Below are 14,631 nucleotides of genomic sequence, written 5' to 3' on the forward strand. Positions count from 1 at the left end.
TCTCAGTGTATTTCATGAATCTGTCTCATTTGGGTGGATAAGCTAGAGTTGACTCTCATTCATAATACCATAATCAGGCAGTTAAGTGTCTCATGTAAGGCAGTACAGTAGAAAAGGAAAGAATGCTAGCTCGAGTCAGTAGGGCTCACATCCTGGCTCTGCTACTTACTAGCTAAAAACCACTCCCTCTTGTGTGCCTAAGTTGGGCAGCATGGTATAGTGCCTAGAGAACTGACCTGGCTTCTGGCCCCACCTCTTAGAAATGCTGCCTGTATGATCCTGGCCAGGTCACTGGCTCATCGACTCAGGCACTTCTCTGAGCCCAGAGGATGCAGAAAAGATGCTGATCTGTCTTGGGAGAAGAACTTTCTCACAGGGAGCTCTAGTAGCAGGATTCTCTAAAACCACCTACACAGACATATCCATGCATGGGGATCTAACTAGAGAAGACGATTTTTGCAAAATCTAGTAAACAAAGCTGTAGCCCAGTGGGAAGCTGACCAGATCTGGAATCAGAGGATCCAGGTTGAGACCTGGGTGTCCTGTCACTTTCTTCATGTTTGAACGTGGAAACTATCCTCAGCTATAAAATGAAGGCATTGGAACAGATGATCATTAACGTTCCTTCTTGTTCTAAATTTTTGCTTTTCTGATCACATGAACCTTATAATCATCTTCTCTTTATAAGAAACTGCACTGCCTGCTGTATCTGGAATAAAGGATTGGGCTTTTGGTCACCTGTTCTTTAGAGGCATGATAATCCATGCTTGCTTAGAGCATTTTAAGAATGTAGACAGTGCTTAATCTTTCTGGTTTATGAATTGACAGCTCTCTGCACATAATAAAAAAGTCTTACTGAAAAGCACCACAATAATGGAGTTAGTTTCCTGCCAGAGACAGCCTTTGTAGAATTCTAATAGGCATTTGATCCTGGAATAGTCTGTTAAAGTATCCTTGCTACGTTTTACATATAGCTCTCTTGCATTGCTTTAACATGCTCAAATTGGTGAATGCCAAGTAGCTTAGTCACACACTTCCAAGGTCTTTGCAAATAACTTTTGGTATGTGTACTGTCATTGCTTATAATTTTAAAATACGTCCAGGGAGTGGAATTATTAAAAACTGTGTCCCATTTATCCATACGTTAAAGCAAATGTACTTTGAACTTAGTGTTTCTCCATGTGATGGTTAGTGCTGTCAGATCACCTTGTCACTAAGCATATTTTGCTTTTCCAGCTTAAAGAAGTCATCTGCTGAATTGAAAAAAATATTAGCCAATGGCCAGGTAGGTGTCATTACATATTAAGATGTAAACACAACAGTAACTTGTGATTGTTCAATTTTTCAGCCATTTTGTTTTTATAAACACAGAGACCAAGAATATCTTTATGTCATAAATGAATTATGTGGTTTAACTTGATGGGCAGAGCAATTTACAGCACATTTTTCGAATAGTGCTAATGGATTTTTCACTCCCAATGAACTGAAGCACCATATCCACCCTACTGCCACCTCCATTCAAAAAAAAAGTTAATCAGTTCTGGATAACTGTGTTGACCCCTGGGTTTCTCAAATGACCTTTGCATTTTGAAGGTCAACAGTTACTTTCTTCCTTGGCCTTTAGAAAAGGGAAAGAAAGACACCATCTCATTCCTAACTCCTCATTTTACTTTGAAGCTAACATTAGCCTTTTAGGGGAACAGAATTATAGCAGACCTTCTGGCATTTACGATTCCTCTGCTTTAGGTGACCTTGGTCTCCCCAGTAGGCCATCTGGAGTTGAATGGCCTCAACTAGCAATTGATAGACAGGTAGACCTTTAGGCCAGTCATTTCTCCCTATTTTTGATTCAGGTAGATGGACGGTTCTAAAGTAGTATAATGATTTTAAATGTATACTGGTAAATTAAGCCACCTACAGGATACTAGATTCTTCAATAGCAACATAAATAAGTTTTAATGTTTGTTATAGCGGGAGCCCTTTGATAGCCTTGGAGGCAGGCACCTGTCCATTGCGATCAAGCCTGCCTATTAGGCTCTATTGACTGAGACATCTGTGTCACTGCAAATAAAAGACTCTTATTGATTTTCTTAACTGCTGTTCACTTCCCCTCCATGTTTCGAAGGCTGAAATCTTAATTATCTCAGATGCGTATTCAGTGCCTTCCCACACTGACCTCTCCAAGCCTCATTGGCATTTCATGAATCGAGTACTCGTAGTGGAGCGTGTCAAGAAGACAAAGCTGCCTCTTCACGCTTGTCCTTTACTATCACCTGTAACGTTGTGGCCTAATAGACGTTTGTCCCTTTAAAAGATGACTATGGCAGCAGCAGGGCCTCTAGACACCTTGTTTGTTTAGCACAGAACCCTTTGACTATAGTTAGAAAGGGTTGGTGAGATTTTTAGTGGGGGTAGAGAGGGAGGTGCTGTGAAGATAGAAGCAAATTTGTCAGTATTCTGATAGTCGTACAGAATGTATCATTTAAGCTTCCCATATTCTAAATGCAAATAAGGAACATTTGTCATCTATATATCATTTTCATAAACTCAATAATTCTCTAATATAGTTCAGTTTAATCAACCAGAGGAATTGACTGTATATAATGACTTGCTTGGGCCTATCCTATACACATTCATTTACAACTGGATTGAAACAAAATTTGCTTCAAAACAGATGTAAGAACAGATGTAACAGTATCTTCACCATGTTTTTATTCTAGTACTTATTTAATTCACTTATAAGATACCTATACCCTTTTAAAAACAAAAACAGTTATTTCAAAATTGTCCCAAAGTGGAAACATCGACATGAATTTGTTCTGCTTGGGTAGTGGCAGATTAATTGTGATAGATTTCTTTTTTAAAAAATGAAATACCATCAGTCGTTATCCACTATGGGGTAAAATAAGTTTATTATGAATGTTAAGTCATAGATTAATCATCTTTGTTACAGTATAAATTCTAACGGGAAATTTTTTTGAAGGCAGAGGATTGACAATTTTAAGTTCAATTTTTGCTTGTCTCTTAGGGCTAAGATATCCACATTAATAAAAAAGAAACAAACAAAAGTTCTTAACTCTTTTTTTTTAATCTAGCCTTGAGCTTTTCAATTTTTTATTAACTAAAGAAAAGAATATGATTAACTGACCAAATAGGTCCTTCAAGTGTACTTTCTTTAGCGAGTAAAGATATGCTGAAGTGAGTGAGTGAGTGTTGTTGGATAACCCCAAAGTGAGTGATGTTGTAGAGTCATGTAAGCAATGGACAGGGAGGTGAATTGGTAGGTTTCTTCTGGCATGAATGCCAGCACTTCTTGGTGTGGGAAGTGAGTCACACTTGGCGTTACTTTAACACCTGAGCATAGTTATTGTGGGTGGTTTTTTTTGGTGGTTTATGCTCTCAAGCATTAATAATGATTTGCCTTTCCACTAGTCTCCACTTAGGTTTAATAAGGAATTCATATTAATCATTAAAAGAAAGGGACATGATTCTTCAAGTTAATCAAATATTGACAGGTTAGAAATAGCTTTCTGCCTAGGTTCATTGATATAGGTTATGTGATATAAATATTTATTTCTTTTCTGTCACTCAGAGTAAATGCCACCAATTGATTCAGCATTGATATAGTGTCAACAGTTCATAAGAAACATTTGACTGGCTTGTGTTTTCCGATTAGTCTCTGCTCTATAAAGTGGGATTTACTAAATCTCTCCAATTGTCTGCTCATAGAGTGTGACTGCTTTCTGAAACCGTTATTGCTTCGATTTGTGAAGCAAAGGTCCAGTGATACGACTTAGTTTCTGACAGAGCTTTACATATGAAATAAGGATTAATTGAGCATTTTGGTTTTAATGATTTCTAAGAGATGAGCACTGATTCTTCCGAAGACAAGCAAACATAAACAAAGAACGTTTTGTTTGATGATCCATAATTGAATTCCATTTCATTTTTCCCATTAATTCCATTAATTTTGTATCCATTCAAGTTCATCTTTTAAAGTTTAGCATTTAGTCTTTGGTGGTGGAATCATTGTTTTATATTATCAGTATATGATGGAAGGTTCCATTTTTCTAGTAAAAAAAGGCAAACTTTGAGTTATTTTTTTGCATGTTTATTAGACATTTTAAGTTAAGCTGTATCTGTCACGTGCTTTGTGGCATGTATTTGCTTCCTCCCAATCTAGTACAGTATTATCTCTTCCATATTGTTCCTTGCTTTGGAGCTGATTACAGGTATCTCAGAAAGGCCATATTGCAGCATGTAGTTCTATCAAGCACATTCTTCTTGAATCTTTTCTTTGATGTCTCTCTTCCCCCTCTTATTTAGACCCTAGCTTTTTAAACTGGATCATGACCCCATATGTGGGTCACATCACTGAATGTGGGGGCTGCAAAAAAAATTTGGCAACAGTAAAAGATTATATATACCTATATACTCAAGAGTTGCATAAAAATTTCTCAGGTGAAAAGAGTTGTGAATGGGAAAAGTTTAAGAAGCCCTGATTTAGGCTATTAGTCTAAGTTGATAAGGACATTGTTATTCCTCGTAAATCAAATATATACTAGTACCAAAAATCACAGATATAGAACTTACTTTTATCTTATAACTTTGGGTTGTTCTGAAACATTTACCAACTTTATAAAAAACTCTTTGTGCTATTAAATAAGTTTTATACACACACACATATACACATAGATAATCTGTCATAAACTAGTTTTGTCATCTGACATAAAACTTCATGTTGAATGAGAAAAACTTGAATGGAACTATTCTTATCCAACTCAGAGAAGCCTAAAGTCATACTGTACTTCTACCATCTGTTTTCACTGTGAACCTTACTTCCTTTCAAGCCACCCAGAAAAATCTTTTGTGACATTTGTCCCATATTTTATTTTCTTACATATATTACTTTCTCTATTATTCTTTCCCTCTCTAAATATCACTCCTCTTCATATTCATACATAAATATATTATTCCTACTCTATTGATATTTTTCCTCTCTTTTTTTTGACTCAAGTGAAAATTGTTTCTGCCAAGTTTAGGGGCTGTCTGGTTGCTGTCTTACCAGTTCATACTTATCTGTGTGTATCTCTGCTTCTCTTCCTCTCCCTCTTCCTTTCCTCTCTTTTTACTTCTCTCTTCAATCAATATCTGTTATTCTTCATTAACGAGTCCTATTAATATGGAACTGAAATACAGAGCAGTATTCCATCATAATCATATACCACAGCTTATTTAGCCATTCCCCAATTGAAGTGCATCTATCATTTTAGCCAATCTGATAGGTATAAGATGATATTTTAATGTTATTTTAATTTGTATTTCTCTAATCAATAATGATTTAGAGCATTTTCTCATACAATTATATAAAGCCTTGATTTATTCATTAAAAAAACTGCCTGTTCATATCTTTTGACAATCAGTTGGGGTGTGACTCATATTCTTATAAATTTGACGAAGTTTTCCATATGTTTGAGAAATGAGACCCCTGAGAGATTGTCTATGAAAGTTTTTTGCTCAATTTTCTGTTTGCTTTCTAATCTTGGCTATATTGGTTTTATTTATATAAGAACTTAAAAAATTTAAAATAATCGAAATTATGCATTTTATACCTCAACAATGCTCAATCTCTTGTTTCTTTATTTTTATTCTCCTATCCATGAGTCTGACAGGTGATGTGTTCCATGTTCTAATTTTCTTATATCTCCCTATATATCTAGGTCATGTTTTTTGACCATATCTTGGTACATGCTTTAATATATTAGTCTATGCCCAATTCCTGTTAGACTGCTTTCCAGCTTTCCTAACAATAATGAATTCTTTTTTTTTTTTTTTTGGCAGAGCAGTGAGGGTTAAGTGACTTGCCCAAGGTCACAGAGCTAGTAAGTGTCAAGTGTCTGAGGTCGGATTTGAACTCAGGTCCTCCTGAGTTCAGGACTGGTGCTTTATCCACTGTACCACCTAGCTGCCCCAATAATGAATTCTTGTATTGTTTTGTTTTGTGAGGCAGTTGGGGTTAAGTGACTTGCCCAAGGTCACAGAGCTAGTAAGTGTCAAGTGTCTGAGGCTAGATTTGAATGGAGGTCCTCCTGACTCCAGTGCCAATGTTCTATCCACTGCACCACCTAGCTGCCCCACCAATAATGAATTCTTATCCCCAAAACTTAAATCTTTACATTTGTCAAACCCAAAGTTACTATAGTCCTTTTTTACTATGTATTGGATGTCTGTTTTGTTCCCCTAATCCACCTCTCCATTTTTCAGCCAGTACCCAATAGTTCTGCTGTTTCCATTTTACCTCATGTCTGTTTCTTAGAACTTGTTTAGTTCTGTCTCTTTTCTAAAGCAGATCTTTCAGGTTGTCTCTGAGATACTAAATTTTCCCCTTGGTTTTCACTCTTTGTAGATAAGATTCATAGTGTTCTCATTCTAACTCCTGGTCATTCCCTCTATGTTGGTTTTCTCTTACAGGATTATAGGATCATAGATTGAGAGCTAGGAAGGTACCTAAGAGAACATCTAATACAGTATACCCCCTCTCTGTTTGACTGAGCCCCAGAGAAGACTTGGGATTTCAACCTAAAGCTAGTCTTTCTCCATAGTTTCCTTTTTACTGGATCTTTACAACTCCAGGTTAGTTTGAAAGTATTGAGAGTATATCACTCCTTATTTTTGCAGGTCGGGTATTAGCTGAGAAAGGGCCAGGGCTTGGGAGAAGCCAAAGGGTGAAAGAGTACTACTCATTCCTCACCTCACTCTCCCATCAGTGTTAAAGCCATATGCTGGACTTTAGTTACATTTATTCACTTTTTTCTTGGCTTGTCATGATGCACTAGGCCAAGGATTCCTGACCTTTTCCTGAGGGGGATACTTTTGGCTTCCTGAAATGTTATGCTATCCTGGCTGTATGTTGGAAATGGAAAGAAATTGGGTTGCTAATCATGAAGTTACTGAACTGGGAGCAAAGGGATAGGGAAGGCTAATGCTGACTCCATTTCCCTATCCCTGGAGTATCTCCCTGAACCTTGGATTGTGGCCCATTTATCCTATTTGAAAAATTTTAAATAAAAATGTATGGTATTTTAACATGAACTAGGTTGAAGTTTACCTTTTCTAAACATGTGCTTCTATATATGGGTTTGCTAAGCAAATTAATAGAGTAAACTACACAAGTAGAGTTTAAGAAACCTTTTACAAAAATTTTAGGATTTTGCTGACTTTCCAATAGATGCTGTTAATTACAAATTCTTATCTTTTCATTAAAGAGATTCAGCAGAACTTTTTATAGGAAGTTAATAGATTACTTCAAATTATTCTACTTTTAAAAGCTACTATACTTGAAAGATAAGAATAAAATTTCTTTAAAGTGCTCTAAAATTCAGATTTGCCTTCTACCCAGTTAAACCTAACAAATAAAATTTAACTTGATGTTCTTTCCCAACACATGTCTCACCTAGGTCTTGTGATGCATTTTTTTCCCTATATTTATCAGTAATGTGAAGTTGGTAAACCACAGAAATTCCTCAAATAGGAAAAATACTAGCCACTTTCTCTGCTTTGTCTGGCTTTTTTCTCCACTGAACTAACTGCAGCAATTAGCTGATTGTAAATAGCATCAATCAGTTTGTACTACAATTAATTTGGGTGTTGAACTGGCCTCTACACATTAATCTGTCAATATGTTTTTTAGGATTGTTTGTAGAATGGCTTGGGAAAGAAGCTGTTTCTGTAACCTGAACTGTACTTCTAATTATCACAGCTCTCTGAAGCTTCAACCTCTGAAATGTATAGAAGAAAAAGATTTCCCTCGATAAATGAAGCTCTGCTTTATTCATTTGGTTGAAGTTTAGAAGAGAGCAAAATATTTAAAGCATTACTATAATGGTCTGAAAGCAAACTATTTTTTTCCAGTTGATATTGAATTAAAAACTCCATCCATTTTCTGCCCATGCAAGGCTGTACAATTCCCTGGAAATTGATTTTTTTTTCCCAGGGCTTACTATGGCTTTTCCCTGGATCTAGCTGTATGGGAAACAGGACTTTTATTGAATTTGCTTTAGTGAATAGATAAAGTTGGCAGTGAATTTTTAAGTGACTGGACCAAGTTTGTAGAAATTTGCTGACAGCATCAAATAGAATCTGATTGGTCTTAAACATGTGAATAGTAATGGTTTATTAAAGGGTACTTTACTGCTCTTAATTATTATTTAGTGAGCATTAAAATGAAGAACCTTCTACTCATCATACAGATCTGGTTAATATCTATGTTAGAAAAGATTGCATAGAACCAGAAGAGTTGAAAAGTCAAATGAATATTTTCGTGGTATATTGAATGAACAAAAATGGCTTTGACTTATTGGTCTTACGTTTCTATCCCATTTTCTCCTTTATGCACTGTAATATCTGACAACATATGCATTTCAAAATGCATTACTTGGGGGGCAGCTAGGCGGCGCAATGGATAGAGCACCGGCCCTGGAGTCAGGAGTATCTGAGTTCAAATCCGGCCTCAGACACTTAACACTTACTAGCTGTGTGACCCTGGGCAAGTCACTTAACCCCAATTGCCTCACTAAAAAAAAAAAAAAAATGCATTACTTGGACATTTTTCATCAGCATAGTATGACTTCTACCTGGCATTATGGCCCCATGTTATTGCTGAATACTAATACTGATTCACCATTTGCAAAGTACAGCAATAGCTGTCTTTTGGAAAATCACTGTAGGTTATCCAATTAGTTTGTTGTGTATTAACTTATTGAGTATTCCACATGGGTTGCTTTACAGATCATTTATAAGATGCCAGAATTATCTGTGGTTTGTATATGTGTTTTTCTTTTCAAGTTTGGCTTTGGCTGTGTTCATTGCTGTTTGGCTTTGGTTCCATGAAGTACTGGGGATCCTTTTCCTATCAGTATCTCTGACCTGACCCTTTTGAGCTATGTTATATCATTCCATTTTGACACCTTTTATCAAACTTTAATGAAATGACCCAGGCAAACAAATTGTCATTAAACTTTCCATCACTTTGTCCCTTGGTATCGTCTTTTATAAATTGGACAGCAAATGTTGTATTGATCTTCTCGTTCTTGCAGCTGAACTTGAAATGACCCAGACTGCTTGTTGTTTATGGCCCAGAGTGGCTTTTCCTTGACATTTCCATCCACAGCATGACACCCCTTTTGTTTTTCTTTCTTTCTTGTGGAGATGAATGAACAAGACATACGGTATCGAGACACCCTTGGTCATGGCAATGGAGGCACAGTCTACAAGTGAGTAGTCCATTTTGTTTCAACTTTCTGGATCCAGGTTAACCAAAGGTGATTCAGGCTGTCTGTAACAGAGATGTTAAAATGACCATCAGCTCTTAGACTTTATTTTCATATTTGACGCCAGAATTCTGCAAGGCATCTATTTTCTCAGCAATGGTGAAATGGTGCATTTATATTGCCTTTTTAATATTTCTGAGTCTGAGACTCTCCTGGGTGAACAAGTAATAGGCCACCTTTAGCAAGTGCACCTTTAACTGGCCTGAAGTTTAATGCATTTTTCCTTCACTCTTTTTTTAATACCATTATTCCTTTTAAACTTGCGAGCACCCTATGTTAGTCCAATGTTTACATCAATGCCCAGTGGAAGCAAAACCTTATAAATACCATTGCTTTGCCCTGTGTCAACACTCAGAAAGTTATTAAAAAGCCCTTCTTCCTGTTGTATTTCCTTCTCTCTTCACTCTACTCCCCTGAGAGATTTTCTACACATTGATGAATATGTTAAGTTGTAAAGTTCTCCCAAATTTCAGTTGCTATGCTCATACCCTGAAGGAGTGTTCATTTTAATATTTAAAAAATTGTAACAGTAAAGGAGTAGCTTTCTCAACAGGGAAGTCTTTCTCATGCAGTAGTGAAAAGTTTAAACTACATAATGTAATATCTGGTACTTAATAGTCTTCAGTGGTGTATGAAAAATATTCCACTAGGAATTAAGAAATCCATACTCTGTAAGAAAGCCCTGAGGGAATAATAAAGCTTTCCTCCAGAGAGCTGTTTACCATATATACAGTAACCCTGCATCCTATTATGATCTTGTTTATACCTTAGACATTTTAACTTGGATAGTAACATATATTTCCAAAGTTGTAAAATAACCCATTTATTTTCTAATTGGTTAATAATGTTCTTAGATCCTTAAGTTCTGACTAACAGCATGAATACAGATGAAAATTGCACCATTACTGCAAAAGGGACATGTCCTCAGATACCAAGAGGGGATGTGCCCACCTTGGTCAGATCAAACTAAGAGTTTCTCTGGAGAAAACAGGTCTTTACTGAGTCCAGTCCTCTGAGCTCTCTTGAGGGTCACAGGTCTGGACTCCAGCTGCATGGTCTGTGTTCAGGGTTTGTCAACACCTGTTGGAAAAGCAAAGTACTTCTATTGTGGTATTCTAGAAAAAGAGGAAAATAATGATTTTTTGTGGAAAACAAAATATTTACAACAAAGTTCCTCTGGAATTATTTTTAATTAAAATTTATGTTTTAAAATAGTAGAACAAAAATGCTTTCTGGTTTTGAAGAGGTTGAGGGCCATGGTTCTGTTTCTCTCTGACTGTCCTCCAGGGGCATCTCTATTTTTCCATAAGAGATTTTTCTTCATTTCTGTCCTCTCCCCCTTGTCATTACCTTTGACTTGAATTGGTTTCTCTCATGCCACTGGTGGTCAAGGACAGAGATTTTTAGGAGCCATTTCCTATCCTTCAATGTGGTATCCGGGCAGCTAGGTGACACAGTAGATAGAGTTCTGGGCCTGAAGTCAGGAAGACTCATCTTCCTGAGTTCAAATCTGGCCTCAGACAACAATAAGTGTGGTCTCATTGTCTATTTGCAAGAAACCTGGTGGAGGTAGAAAAGAACATGCATATCATCAAAGTCTCAATAGTCCTCCTTCCTTGGGCCCTCATGCTAATAACCGGAACTAAGGGAGAGGGAAATTTTTAAGGATAAATTGAGGATATGATTGAGTACTTATATCTTGTTCCTCTGATTATTTTTTGGAACCTAGACAATGAAAGTGTGTTTGAAGGGTGGAGAAAAAAATAGCCAAGATAAGAATTTGGTCACTAGCAAAATGATAGGGAATATTTCCATCAACTCTTTTGAGTCCTGAATGTACTTAATGATTCTTTTACCATTTTCAAATGCAGTCTAGAAAGCGGCATTGTTTCTTTATTAAACTTCACACCTTGCTTCTTCTAGCTTTAAGTTCTATTTCACCAAAATGGTAATATATAACTCTCAAAATATGCTTATACTTTTATCAAAGGCTATATTATGAATTAATATTCTAGCATGGAGACAGAAGTCTGTTCTTCAAAATTGTATGCATTAAAAGTAACATCCATATTATTTTAGTATTTGATCCCTCTTCCTAGTTGTATGGAGGAAATGGACAAAAATCTGTGTGCTGTGAGATTGGGGAAAATATCTCCCCAGAAATAGTAGCCTTAGAGGTCAAAGAAATGTAGCCTGCAGGATTGTGTAATTAAATATAGACTCTCAGTATGATTCCATCTTAGTTGGAGGTCTGCACTATCTCAGCCCTCCTGTCTGACCTAGACATTCTGATAAGATTAACTAGAGATCTCCTACTTCACCTAGATGGTCTTACTGCAGAGAAACACCCTAAAGGTCTGATATTGGGTAGAGAACAGACCAGATCTTCGGTGACACCAAGCTACTCCAAAGTTAAGAAAGGTCTCCCTTCCATCCTCAACCCCCAAATCATCTGACATCCTCTCTATGTTGCTCTACCTCTAGAATAAGGAAAGTAACCGAACAGCTTCACCTGATAGGCTCCTTTTGCCTTCTGTTCTAAAGTTCTGTAAGATATATGTATAAAGCTATGAGTGTGTGTGTATGTATATATATATGTGTGTGTGTATGTATGTATAGATGTATACATATGTATGTATATTGTGTGTATCTTTCTCTGTTCTACAGTTACTGGCCATCTGACAACTGCCCATCAGCTGATGCTAATTAAACTTTTTATCTTTTGGCTTTACCCACTGGCAAAAGAGGACCTGTTGTTGTTATTCAGTCATTTCAGTCACTCTTCATGACTTCATTTGGGGTTTCCTTGGCACAGATATTGGAGTGGTTTGCTGTTTTCTTTTCCAGCTCATTTTTCAGATGAAGAAACTGAGGCAAACAGTATGAAGTGACTTGCCCAGGGTTGCACAAATAGTAAATGACCAAGGCCAGATTTGAACTCAGGAAGATGAGTCTTTCTGACTCCAGGCCCAGCACTCTATCCACTGTGCCACCCCAAAAGGGACCTAGGTGGGAGGAATTGTTTTCCAGGAGGATCTTTGGATCTCTGGGCTGAGGATTCCCCAATAGATTAAAAAGTTTATAACTAAAGGTCCATAATAAGTATTGTTAAGTTGAATTAAATAAAAATTCTAAATCTCTGTTTTCAGAGTGTAATTTTTTCAGTAATAACAAAGACAGTCTAATAAGGCATATCAGTTGTACAAGGACTGGCCTTGCTGAGTTAAGAGAGGCTCATCAATGAGTGTCATGCAGGATGATGAATTTTTCTACCTCAATAACTCTTGAAGACCATCTGAAATTATACAGAGGTTCTTATCTGCATCAGTGAAGGAAATGTTCACTTGAATAAAATTTAAAATTCTTCAGCTATCTAAAATGGATATCAAATAACTTGAAGATTAAAGATAGGTTGTTAATTCATTCGAACTTAGAGCCAGTGATGATAAACAGTCATAGAGGAGGGATATATCATTAAGTTATGATTTTCAGATAATAGAATTCCATCCCTTCAATTTCTTATTGTTTTATTTTATGTGATATATATTGAACATTTCATGATATGAAGAAAGATCTTATATTTCTTATCCCCCAACATACTTGGTCTGAGATCATTCAAGATCTCACCCTTCAGAAGCCTCTATAAGGACTCAGGACACCATCACTCCATTCCCCCACCCTCCTTTTTTTTGCCCAAAATGTGTCTTGCAAATAAGGTATGATATTCAGCCTTAATACTAACCTCAGATCTAGGATAACTATTTGGTTTATTTTAACTTTAACCTTCTGTTCAAATGAATAGTCTTTTCCTTGTGCTTAAGGTCTTTATGTTTTAAGCTAGCAAACAAGACAACACATCTGAATCCAAAATTAAATACTTGTATGTGGTTGAATTGTATTAAAGTACCGTATGACAAGAAGATATTTATGTTTTCAGAAAATCAATAAGCATTTGTCAAATAAAATTAATTATGTATGTTTCACTTTCTCCCTTCTCTCAGTGTTGACAATTAGAGGTTTGTTTCAGAAGACAATGTCTGTAGTATTGATTAGAATCTAAGGAATGAACCTGAGTTCATGTGATTGGATGCATCTTTCTCTCCTTTGCTCCCTCTCCCCCTGCCTCACCACTTTGCTACAACTTTACACTTAGTCATATCCATTATGGCGATGATGTATTATCTGCATTCAGCAAACATGACAGGATGTCACAGGTCACTGAACAGAAATTTTCAGACTCTGTTTCCACCTGAATTAACTATTATTGAAATAGTTTATTGAGATTGAAGTATTGATCACTTTTCATGCTAACCTTGGCTTAAGGGAAGGAGGAGAAAGGGAGTAGTGGTGTTCTTGAAAGACACTAAATTTCATTTTTAAAAATCTCATTTATATAGTCTTCTCCCCTCCCTTTGTTTTATAGCCTCTATAGCTTTATTGCTTGGAGAAGGGGTATGTTGGATTTAGTTTTATGGCATTATAATTATACTTCAGAAATTCACTTGATTACTATGGGTAACAAAATTGTTCCAGCATATTGGCTTGGCCAATATTGCTATACAAACAACTTTTCAGTCAATTGAGTCTGGTAAAAAATCAATACTTTATAGCAATATTTCCAGTGAGAACTTGCTGAATCTTTGCTTTACCACCTACATTTCTTTTTAAGAAAGAAGATTTTTGAAGGGTAAAACTTTTTACTAATGTTTTCTTTTAGTTAAAACCTTTTTATTAATAAAGACATTAAAAGCTCCTGCAGAAGTAGTTGTGAATGGGTAAAGTTAAGCAAACTTTCACAGATGTAAGCTGGGGGAGACTTGGTCCAAGTATATACTGTACATGTGATAAAAAAATGTGGATTTTAATTGCTTGTAGGTTTACTATGAGCCAACAGGGTGATGTAAAAAAACAAACCCCAACATAAAAACCTTAACATGATGCAGAGACATTAGTAAATGTGTAGTGGCATAGTGTCTTGATCATAGAAATTACTTGCTCCATTGTATTCAGCACTGGACAGACCACATTTATGGTTTATTGTCTAATTCTAAGTATCACACTAAGATGAACATTGACTCATTTAAATGTGTGTAGAGGAGGACAATCATATTAATGAAGGCTCAGGAAATTGTATCCTTCATTCTTCTCCCTCTGATATTTATTGTGCAGAAGAATTTATAATGTGTACTGGCATGGGATAAAGATAAAGAGATGGTCTTTTTGTTTTGTTTTGTTTTGTTTTTTTGCGGGGCAACAGGGGTTAAGTGACTTGCCCAGGGTCACACAGCTACTTAAGTATCAA

General features: G+C 36.2%; 1 protein-coding gene across 4 annotated transcripts in view; it reads left to right on the top strand.

Moving 5' to 3' along the window:
* MAP2K5 (mitogen-activated protein kinase kinase 5) overlaps nucleotides 1-14,631 on the top strand; it is a 292,452-nt gene that overhangs the window by 55,329 nt on the left and 222,492 nt on the right. For all 4 annotated transcript variants that reach the window (XM_043988207.1, XM_043988206.1, XM_043988208.1 and 1 more), the window contains 2 exons: nucleotides 1,237-1,285; nucleotides 9,208-9,272. In XM_043988207.1, the coding sequence (XP_043844142.1) occupies nucleotides 1,237-1,285; nucleotides 9,208-9,272 (114 nt within the window). The remainder of the gene's footprint in view (nucleotides 1-1,236; nucleotides 1,286-9,207; nucleotides 9,273-14,631) is intronic.

The sequence above is a fragment of the Dromiciops gliroides genome, chromosome 2 (assembly GCF_019393635.1).
Source record: "Dromiciops gliroides isolate mDroGli1 chromosome 2, mDroGli1.pri, whole genome shotgun sequence".
Taxonomy (NCBI): domain Eukaryota; kingdom Metazoa; phylum Chordata; class Mammalia; order Microbiotheria; family Microbiotheriidae; genus Dromiciops; species Dromiciops gliroides.